The sequence below is a fragment of the Sceloporus occidentalis genome, unplaced genomic scaffold, assembly GCF_023333645.1.
Source record: "Sceloporus occidentalis isolate IW3139 unplaced genomic scaffold, rSceOcc1.0.p SCAF_1, whole genome shotgun sequence".
Taxonomy (NCBI): Eukaryota; Metazoa; Chordata; class Lepidosauria; order Squamata; family Phrynosomatidae; genus Sceloporus; species Sceloporus occidentalis.
In genome coordinates, this window is record NW_028316981.1 from 217607363 (window position 1) to 217619216 (window position 11854).

The 11854-nt window shown below is 42.7% G+C and overlaps 1 protein-coding gene across 1 annotated transcript; it reads left to right on the forward strand.

Moving 5' to 3' along the window:
• Nucleotides 1-776: 776 nt before the first annotated feature.
• LAG3 (lymphocyte activating 3) lies at nt 777-11636 on the forward strand. Its single transcript, XM_089477954.1, has 8 exons — nt 777-831; nt 1120-1282; nt 1497-1723; nt 3379-3636; nt 3869-4153; nt 5748-6011; nt 6317-6432; nt 11526-11636. The coding sequence occupies exons 1-8, from the start codon at nt 777-779 to the stop codon at nt 11634-11636; spliced, it is 1479 nt and encodes a 492-aa protein (XP_089334080.1).
• The last annotated feature ends 218 nt before the right edge of the window (nt 11637-11854 follow it).

Consider the following 11854-nt stretch of genomic DNA (forward strand, 5'->3'; position numbering starts at 1 on the left):
TGCTGAGCCACCATGTCCCTTGTGGACATTATAGATAATAACAGTCAATAACAGTGATATGGCCTTCTCATGGACATTTTGGAAAGGCAAGGAATAGTGCCAGCCGGTTCCAGAGGAACTGTTCTTCAAAGTGTCTGTGTTTCAGTAGTTATACAGGCCAATAGAGTAGATGTGCCAATTGCTCCAGGTGGTAAGGTGTGAGGCTGCAGTTGTTTCTCTGGGCATTATTTCTAAACCTCCACCTCTACACACCCCTTACAGTCAGGCTGCACAAGTATTTCTTTATGGATAAATACAGCAAAGGCAAAGGGAAGGAGAGAGAGCATATAGAAACCAACTGAATGTATATTACTTTAGCAGCAGCAGTATTGGCATTTTAAACAGAGACTAATTTACTGAGATAACTCATGTCATTAAAGGGAAAAGGTCAAGGAAAAACACCAGGGGTACTTGCGAGAAATTAGTTCAATATACATTTTCCACTGCAAGCCAAATCATGAAGAAAAACAACATTAAATGAGTGGACAGAATGAGACAGAAACAGTTTCCATTTCAAGATGCTTTCTAGAACTCCCTTCACCCTGTCTTTCCTGCACATGTTTTGTTTCATGCTTGGGTTGGTTTCTCGGCTGTGACGTTTCTCACCTCAACGCTCTCAGGAAACTAGCAGCCCACCTGCAATATAAGATTGACCACGAAGGTCTTCTCTCTCTGACTGGCAAAGGAATGGAGGTGAGCTTGGGGCACTGAACCATTTGACACCATTTGGTGCCACCATGACTTTATTGGTCCTTTTCTGGATGGTTGCCTTCAATTTGCAGCTGACCAATGGTAAGGATAGGGAGGAGGCTGGTGTGCCCAAGGATATGTGGGTGGTTGGAATGACTAAGCCAGATTTTGCATTTAAGACTTTGCTAGAAAACCTGTGGATCTCCTACATCTCTGGTCATAACTCTGAGCAGCAAATGTCATATTTCCAAACCTTATATCACCCGTCTCTATTTTATTCTTGCAAAAAAGAACAAGGAAAAAAATAGCCCTGTGAGATAAATTAGACCGAGCCATTGAAGCTGTAATTGTAATCTGGCCCTTTCTTTGGATCCCATATTCTCATTGCAGCAGTCAGAAACTTTTCTTGTGCAACAAGAGTGGAGACTCGAGTGTGGGCTAAGGAAGGGGGCCAAGCTCTGCTTCCTTGTTACCTGAGTGCTCAGAAGCTGGAGACCACCTGGAGGCAACTGTATAAGGGATTATCAGTTCTCTGGGTACAGCGTGGGGGCAGGTAAGCTGGGAAGACCCATTTCTAATAATAATAATAATTAAGAAACGGGTGATATTTCTTTGTCCTTGATTTAGCACTTCCTTCTCTTTCCTGTTTACTTATCCATTTCACCCCCTTTCCTCGGAGCACAAGTTGGGAACCCCTGCTCTAGACCTTCTCCTAGCGAGGAGACGACTCAACCAGTGTCATTTCTTTCCCTCTCTCATTGTTCCAGGACTCACAAAAAGCACCGCTTGGTTCTAAAGATGGAGCCCAGTGGAATCAAGAAATGGTCCTATTCCATGATGCATCGAGTAGCCATATGGGATGTTGGTTTTCTCTCAGGGAATTTTTCACTCCAAATTAACCCCTTGATGAGTGATGATGCAGGAGTCTATGAAGCGCTGGTGAAATATGGCAGCAATCTTTGGTGCTGTCGGTTGGAGCTTGGTGTGGTGTCAGGTAGGCATCTCCAGTTGCTGGTAGAGGCTGATAAAATATGAAGACTATTGGACAGGAACAGCCTCACGCCCCAAAACGGATGCTTTGGGGATCTAGAAAAGTATGTATGTGTGTGTTAAAAAGCTTAGCCTCAGTGCTAGGCAATGGGCAATACCAAGCCTGCATGCATTTGTATCAGGGTGGGCAAAGTGCAACCTGTAGGCTGCATCCAGTCCCCACGACCATTTCTAAGCCCCCAGGAGTATGCCCCTGGATACTTCTAGGGTCCAAAAACAATTGTTTCAATATGCCTTTTAAAAAATTGTATAGAATCATAGAATCATAGAGTTGGAAGAGACCACAAGGGCCATCCAGTCCAACCCTCTGTCATGCAGGAAATCTAAATCAAAGCATCCCCAACAGATGGCCATCCAGCCTCTGTTTAAAGACCTCTAAGGAAAGAGACTCCACTACACTCTGAGGGAGTTTGTTCCACTGTTGAACAGCCCTTACTGAAGTTCCTCCTAATGTTGAGATGGAATCTCTTTTCATGTAGCTTGCATCTATTGCTCTGGGTCCAATATGTCCTCTAGCAGATTGCTCTTCCACTATATTTTTCACCTCCCTGGGCTAATTTAGGTCCAGGAGAGGTCTTTTTGAAACTGGAAGGGAAAAGTAAGTGACTTCTGCTCATTTCCTGTTGTTAAAAAGGGCATCTAGTCCTAAAATAGCTCAGGAAGCCCCCCCCCCCCCTAAACTTGTTGAAAATACCCACCATGCCTCTTAGAGGGCTTTGGGGGGCAAAAAGGTTTTGATTTTCTTTTGCAGAAGCAAGTGGGGGGTACAACCCTCCAACATCTCTTTGTGGTCTCCTGTGGCCCCCTACAGTTGCACTGATTTAAATTGAGTTGCACTGGGAAATGAAAGCAAAGTTCCTTTCATGGCTTAACAGAAGCAACAATATTAAAGTGGCATTAGAGATAGACATTATACACCAAAGCATGTACTAAGATTTATGGGATACCCAAGACAGGAAAGCAGGCACACATGTATTTTATTAATATATTAATCACTTTCACATACAGAAGTGTGGGGAATGGTGTTAGGGAATGATTTTTGAAACCTCTTCCTCTTCCCAGTCTTCCTGTACTGGGATCTGAAATCAGAGGTAGACTAAGAGAAGTCCTTCAAGACATGGAGTGCACTGAGGTGCGTTGGAGAGGCAGTTTTCATTCCTTCAGTAATCACTACTATATCCTGGAAAAATTTGGGGAGCTATTAACAAGTTGATTGTTGTGTGCCTTCAAGTCATTTCCAACTTATGGTGATGCTAAGGCAAACCTATCATAGGGTTTTCTTGGAAGATTTGTTCAGAGGGGGTTTAGCATCCTCTGAAGCTGAAAAAGTGTGAGGTCACTCAGTGGGTTTACATGCCAAGCTGGGATCTGAACCCTGAGTCTCTGGTCATAGTCCAGCGTTCAAACCACTACACCACACTGGCTCCTGTGCCAGGTGTCCAAATGATTAAAAAAATGATTGCATCTCCATGTGTCTTGTTTAGCAGTTAGACATTACTGTTCTCCCTGAAAAGGAATGGATGATGACGTAAGATATAAGATAGGCGATTACATATCATTGGATAAGAATATCACTATACAAGTCTATTTTTCTTACAGTGACTGCTGACACTCCTAGTCCTGTGGTTGAGTCTGAACCCACCAGGCTAACCTGTAACTGCACACATCCAGAAAAACCCACAAAGATACGCTGGTTCCATGCAGGTCTTCTTGTCCCCACCACTGGTCGGTTTATCTCTGTGGACCAATCTCTGTTTATCTCCAGGTCGGTTGGGAGTGACTCTGGGCCCTGGGTCTGTGAACTCATCTTTGCAGATGGAGAGAGAATTTCTGCCACATACAACCTGCAAGTCATAGGTGAGATCAGCTTCCACCGCATCTTTCATGTTCCCCCAGTTATTCCTTCTCATTTTCCATCTTTCTTCAACCACACAATGTAATAAATAGCAACATTGTCCCTTCTCTGTGTGTCCCAGTTTCTCTGGGTGAATCAAATGAAAACTCCTCAGATTCTTGCCAGCCTTCCTGTGCTTCATGTGATCTATTCCACTTAACCTTGTGCACTTCCCCACCCCATTCCTTCCTCCAGGATTTGCTGAGAAAACAGTTCATGTAATCTATACAGCAGCAGGGTCTGATGCTCAGCTGCCCTGCATCCTAAATTACAACCCCTTGGACTATGGCATTTCAAATATATCTGTCTACTGGAACTACAAGGGAAAGAGAAAAGTGAAGGCCTTCAGCCATGGAAATGGCAGAGATTTCACCCTCCATCTCCCTGCTGCTGGCTCTGCTAATGCAGGGCAGTACTTCTGTGAGATCACCATCCGAGGCACCACCATTACTCATAATGTCACACTGGCAGTAATGACAGGTGAGGAGGGCATCCCTTGTTTTGCCTATGGTTCTTCCATCTGTTCTCATGAAAATAGAAGAGGAGTATATCTCCACATTCATTGATGATAATTAAAAGACTGATATGTACTCAAAAAATAAGGTTGTATAACATAATCTCCCAAAAGATTATAGTGCATGTGTGTTGAACTTCAAATTGTCACACCTATGCAATTATAACTATTTCACACCCACTGATGTGGCTAGAAAATAGCAGGATATACACAAAAATAAACTGCACTAGTATCATTTCTAATGCCAGTTGTAGTATAGAGTGAAAGAACAATGGCTGAGCAGCATTACAAATGCTATTGGTCTGGAGGCAGCCTTGGAACCTTATCACATGAGAAAACAAAGCTGGAGAGTAGCGTCTTTCTCACGTCTTACTTCATGACATCTCTTCCCATGAGAGATGGTTATCAAAGTGAGCCCTTTTTTCTAGCTGGAAAAATTTGTTTGACAAAAGACTTACTTTGGCGACCGTATTTTGCAGGAGGGGAACTGAAGTGCTACAACATCATGTGGTAAGGCTTAGAGACCGCTGCTGCACTCCGGCTCCATTTTCCAACTTTGTTTTCTCATGCAATGTGGCTCTTGGTGTGTTATTAGAACATGGAATGAAAACAAGAAAAAAACTGAAGTGCTCTGTTTCTAAGTGCTACAGGTTGAGTCTCCCTTATCCAAAATGCTTGGGACCAGAAATGTTTTGGATTTCAGATTTTTTAAGATTTTGGAATACCTGTATTTACATATACAGTGCGCCCGCGTCATACGCGGGCACGCTTTACGTGGCTTGAGCATACATGCTCAAGCCGTGGGGCGCACGCAGGGCGGAAGGGGCAGCGTGTCCCATTCAATTGAATGGGTGCACGCGCCCATTGTGCCCTGCACACTGCCATGCCACCGCGTCACTGTGCACGAGCCCCATTGTTTCCAATGGGGCTTGAGCATAGGTGGAAATCGCCTTATGCGGAGGGATCCGGAACGGATCCCCGCATAATGCGAGGACCCACTGTACAATATAATGAAATCTCTTGGATTTAGGACCCAAGTTTAAATACAAAATTCATTTCTGTTTCACATATACCTTACACACATAGCCTGAAGGTAATTGTATACAATATTTTTAATTACTTTGTGAATGAAACAAAGTTTGTGTTTACTGAATCATTATAAAGCAAAGATGTCACTATCTCAGCCACCCAGGAAAAAAAGTTTTGGTTTTTGGAGTATTTCAGATTTTGGAAATCTGGATAACTGAACTTCCTTTAGATATTAAAAAAGCATCTATAGTCAAGTTTTGGTATTATGAAAAACATAAAGATTTAAACCAAATAGCTCTTTATACAGAAATAAGTTCCATTGAGTTCACACTTGCAGATAAGTGTGTGTAGGACTGGAACTTTGATACGGTTCAACAAATTAATTGGTTAAAAGGCTGATAACTCTTAAGCCAAATATTGAGAGCCCTAGTTATACAAGATAGCTGTGGGCCTCCCTTTCAGCAAGGAAAGTGTGAGAGACAGGGGATGGATGCTTGAGGGATGATTTTGATTTCTGTTTCTTTCCTTCAGTCCTAAGCAGTGAAGAGACAGCAGTCACAGAGGGATCTTACTTGCTGCTCACCTGCAACCTCAGCTACCACACAGAACATGAGCGTTTTCAGTGGCGGAAGTTGGGGTTCAAGCCCCCAAGCAATGCCTCCAGGAGTGAAGAGGTCTTGAGACCCACCCTGGAGTTCTCTCCGGTGTCATTGAGTGATGCAGGTACCTGGGAATGCCAAGTCTATGGCCCAGAGGGGATGCTGGGATCAGTGCAACATCACCTGGCAATTACAGGTACTCTTCATTTCTTTCCTACTAAAATTTATGACTTGACCTTCAAGTCATCTTATCATATCACTTAACAAGAAAATGTTAAATTGTATGCATTTGGCAGGGACAATCTTAAGAAGCTGGTCAATCAGAGAGAAAAAATAGTTGGTAGGGAGGGAGCAACTGATGTTTCATACCTTCTCAACTTTCTTTAAAGTTGTCAGTCTTTATGCTCAGTCAAAGAGTGTTTCCTGCAGAGAGCCATATTCTGATCTTTTCTGGTCTCCTTTCCCTTCTCCAAGTTGTTCAATGTCAGTTTTTTCTTCCAGCTGCCCAGGTCTCCATTTCACAGCCTGTAACTTCTAAGAAGATCATTTCTGGACTGATTGTTGGCCTCTTTGTTCTTGTTATCTCTGCCTTGGTTTGGATTCACATAAGGCATAGGGTAAGTTACTCTGCCTCTTGGCTCATTGTCCCTACTCTGCCTCTTGGCATATTACTTATTTATTTTATATCAATAAGACACCATCAGCCTAAGATACCTGATTACATGGGGATTTGGCATGTAAAATCATACATGTGACCAGCTATTTCTGTGTAGTCTTGTTCAGTGCAGACATTCCATGGCAATGCCTGGATGTCTTAGGGAAAGGCTAGACACATACCTGATGCCAGGACCACAGCCAGAGACAGTTGTTGTTGTTGCTGTGTGCCTTCAAATTGTTTCTGACTTGTGGTGACCCTGTCATGGGGTTTTCTGGCAAGACTTGTTCAGAAGGGTTTTTGTCTTTGTCTTAGCCTTCTCTCAAACTGAGAGAGTATGACTTGCCCAAAGGCACCCAGTGGGTTTCCATGGTCAAATGCAGATTGAACACTGATCTCCAGAGACATAATCCAATGCCCAAATCTGGCTCTGACTCTATATGAAATACCATATATACTCAACTATAAGTCAACTTTGTGTATAAGTCAAGGTCAACTTTTTGGGTCAAAACTGTGGATTTTAATATGATAAGTCAAGGGACAGCTGGGGAAAGGCTGCGGGGATGATTGCTTATTCTTTCCAGCTGGGCAGCCTGGCTAGGAAGAGGCTCAGGACAACTTACCATCTTGACCCTAGTATAAGTCAACCTAGGTGCCTTGGGACAATTTTTGACCTAAATTTCTCGACTTATATTCAAGTATATACGCTATACACTTGCTCTGTATGGAATATAGCAGCATATTAATACACATGAAAGCCTAACTACCCTTAAGGCACCAGACCTGACTTAATTGGGAAGCTAAGTAGGGTCAGTACTGGTTAGTACTTGGATGGGAGACAGCCAATGAATACCAGGTGCTACAGGCTATATTTCAGAAGAAGGAACTAGCAAAACCATTTCGGAGCCTTCCTTGCCTAAGAAAACCTCATTAGCCATAAGTCAACAGCCACTTGAAGGCACTTATATACACAAACGCACGTGATGTGCTACACCCATCAAAATGCAGAATGTCACCTGAAATTCTTCACAAGATCAATAACAAGAAAGTGCTAAACACACCTCCTGTCTGGAGGTAGCTCATTACTCTTGGCCTATCCAGCCAGAGCAAATGTGTTACTCTAATGATGGGTTTCTGTGTTGTATTTACCGCTTTTACTTCCAAAAGCCAAATGATTACTGGCTTTTAAACCTCATTTTCCAATTGTTTTCTAACTGGTTTTGTTCCTGTTTGAAATTTTTTTAAAAGCTGTCATCTTAGGCGTACAATTCAACTTGGACGGCTGATAAAGGCAGCTCATGTTGGTTTAATTTAGTTGTACCTGTGGCTGTGTCTAAACCCTTCACCAGCTCCAACCTTTCCTTTCTGTTTTAGTTTCTACTTCTAGTTTGGAATTTCTCCTCCTGTAAAGGCTGCTTTCTGGTTTAATTTTTAATTTTTAAAAGGTTTTTTTCCCCCCAGTACCATGACAACAAGCTGAAATTCTGTCTTGTTAGTCACTGCAATGATAATTGGGTTCATGTTTCTGCATCTTCAGTCTGTCTTCTCCCCTAAACCAGGTAACATGGCTGCCCAGCCAGGAGTGGGGGCTAGAGAGGGCACAGATAATCTTGAAACAGAGCTTGGAAAAGTTACTTCTTACCAGACCACTGCCTTTGCTTTCATATTGGAAAGGGAGATAGCCAGTATGCTTTACATAATTTTCATCAGATCAGGAAATGACAACATTAACAACTCCAAAAGCAGTGATGACTGGAGGTTTCCATGTCCGGGTCCGGGTCAACCCACCTTTAGTTTTAGTGTAATGTTTATTTTTATTTTTTTTCTTATAGTACAAATATACCTCTGTATTGAAATTGTAGTTTCATATAATACAGTATTGTTGCAGTTTTAGTATATCAATACACATTCCATGACAATAAAAATTTTCCAGTTATCTTCCCTCTTCCTTCCCCTCCCTCCCTTACTTTTAATCTTACTCTTAATATCGCATTCAGTATTTACATGTCAATTTATAAATATTCTTCCTTTTTTTTTGGCATATTCTTGTCCAATACAATCAGTCTATTAAATATAATGTGTTTGGTTAGTTATTTTAGACTTTGATTTAGTTTTAGTGCAATGTTTAAAAAAAATATCCAAGGTGCTGCAGACATTTTGTGGATAGGATTCACTCCTCGGATATCTCCTTTGAAATCTGGAGTAAATTTTGGGACAGATTCAGTGTCTCACTGGCCTGTTACAGACTGTCAAAATAAAGCTGCTTCGGGTCTCTTTGGAGATATGCTATTTAAATGATGCATGGGTCCAAAGAATCCGGAAGCTGACCCAAAGCTGCCCTCCAGTGCTTAGGAATGGAATGTGGCTTTGGTGCAACCTCCGGACTCTTAGGACCGATGCATCATTTAAATAGCATATCTCCAAAGAGACCCGAAGCAGCTTTATTTTGGCAGTCTGTAACAGGCCACTGAAATAGAAGCCACCTGATGCCACTGTCCAAGGTCTGAAAGCTTCAGGGAACATGTTCTGAGCAAGGCAACTTGGTATCTTTGTAGAATTTCAGTTTGGTGATCTAAGAGTTTTTGAAAAAAGGAACACCAAAAAGGATCCATGTGTGGGGAAAATGTCAAGGTAGCTGTAAGAGCAGAGACAGACAAAGGGAGTGCCGGACGAGATCCATCAAATTACCAGCTCTGACAGCTTCAAAAAAGCTGTCAAGACAGATCTCTTCCAGCAGGCCTTTCCTGAATAATACCATCCAGCCATAGAATGATTGCCCCCTCACTCCATGTACTATGCTGCCACGCTGCCCATGTTATTTTTTTTATTATGAATAGATATTTTAATACTTTATTTTAATTGTATTATGTTTAATTCTTTTTTAAGGGGAGGTGTTGAGATTTAATAATAATAATAATAATAATAATAATAATAATAATAAAACTTTATTTTTAGCCCGCCTTTCCAGAGATCAAGGCGGGTTACAGCATATAGACCATACAATCCAAATTACAATAAAAGCATCAAGCAATAAAACATCAATTAAAACATACTACAGTACAATAACTTTCCAAACTAGCACAATAGTGCAACAGTGAGGGGAAAGAAGGAGTTACTTCGGGGGTATTAGGGGTATGCCTGCTGTATTTAGATGTATTGCATTTAGATGTTTTAACTTGTTGTTAGCCACTTTGATTGTTTTATTACTGAAAAGTGGGATAAAAATAAAAGTTTTATTATTATTTCTTATTTATTAGTGCCTGTCACAATGGTATAGTAAGCCAAGTGGTTACTGCTTGGAGTAGAAAGACTGGACTTCAGCTTGCTCTCACACTAGAGGAGAAGGGGAACATGAAAATTACAAACAAGGAATATAATAATAAATAATAAATCGTTTATTTATAGCCCGCCTTTCTTTGAGATCAAGGCGGGTTACAACATTTCAATAGCAACAAACGATAAATATAAACAATACGATATACAGCAAGTCAAACATTAAAAACAAGAGTTAAAACACAATTTAAAAAGCATACAAAAACTAGCCAAAATACAAGTGCAAGTGAGAGGAAGCATTACAACATCTGGGGGAAAGCTTGTTCGAAGAGAAAGGTTTTGAGTCTCTTCCTAAAAAGGTCGAGGGAGGGGGTCGAGCGGAGCTCTTCGGGAAGCAAGTTCCATGACTGCGGGGCTGAGATTGAAAATGCCCTCTGTGCAGTCGCAGAGTGTTTCGAAGGTGGAACCATCAAAAGTTGCTTCCCGGCAGACCTGAGTGTGCGGGGCGGATTATATGGGGAGAGGCGGTCCTCCAAGTACCCTGGGCCCAAGCCATTTAGGGCTTTATAGGTTATAACCAACACCTTGTATTGCGCCCGGAAGCGAATAAGCAGCCAATGTAGATCTTGCAGAACAGGTGTTATATGGCTGGTCCTGGAGCATCCAGTGACCAGCCTGGCTGCCATGTTCTGCACTAATTGAAGCTTCCGGGTTTGGTACAAGGGTTGCCCCAAGTAGAGCGTGTTACAGAAATCTAACCGAGAGGTTACCAGAGCATGTACCACCGTTTCAAGGTCCCCCCGGCCCAGGTAGGGTCGCAGCTGGCATATCAACCGAAGCTGATAACAGGTACTCCTGACTGTTGCATCCACCTGAGATGTAAGATGGAGCGATGAGTCCAGGAGCACCCCCAAGCTGCGAACAGAGTCCTTCAGGGGAAGCGTGACCCCATTCAGGACAGGTGGACAAATCTCCATCCCTGGGCCCGGGGAACCTATCACGAGCGCTTCCGTTTTCTCTGGATTCAGTCTGAGTCTGTTTTCCCTCATCCAGCCCATTACTGACTCCAGACAGGCATCTAGAGGAGAGATGCCCTCCCTGGTCACTGCATCAGTCGGAGACACAGAGAAACATATTTGGGTGTCATCAGCGTACTGATAACACCGCGCCTCGTGTCTCCGGATGATCTCTCCCAGCGGTTTCATGTAAATGTTAAATAGCATGGGGGACAGAATGGCTCCTTGAGGGACACCAGATGTAAGGGCCCTCCTATCGGAGCACACGTCCCCCAGCGTCTGTATAAGTGGACACAGAAGGAAAAGATACGACATAGGCATAGAAGGACATTAGGGGGGATTAGGACATAGGAGGGATTAGACACACTGAGAGCTAACATCCGGTCACAAGCAGACACCTTCAAATGAACCAAAAATAAGCTACCTTTATGAACCACAATACTGAGATTTTTTGTGAAAACGCCAGGGGGGAAAAGGTAGCAGCATTTCAAAGGGGAAGTAAGAAGAAATGACACAAAGCAGCATTAAATGTCAGCGCATGATGCCACTCAAACTGTTCAAAATAACTCCATCTGAAGACTCCTCTGTTTCTGACTCTAGGCAAGGAAAAAGATGATCAGGATCCAGTCAAAATCCAAACCACCTGGCTTGCTTTGTGATTACTGTTTGTTTTTTTTAAGAAAGGGCTTGCTGTACAGTCAAATTGAACAGGTCAGTTAGTGTAGCAAACAAGCTGTAATTTGCATTATGTGACTTCTACTTTTAGGCCACCTCCTCGAACTTCCAAGCACTGGATATGATGATAGCTGCCACTTTGCCAGAAAAGGCAATAAAAGACGGAGGCCAAGAAGAGAAAATCGTGCCAAAGGAAAACTGATGGGAAAGAGGCAAGAGTCCCACATATATGACAGCTGCCAACGTTTGCTAGACAGGCTTACGAGGTGCAGAATACTGTGGATATGGCCAGCTGCTTGATGAGCCCAGGGTTCTCAGGTGGTTCCTCTCTGAGTATGAGAAACATCTGGAAGGGGAAAAGATTCTCAGCTATTCCTCCTCCTAAGATCCCCCCCCCCCTATTCTGAATTGATTCACACT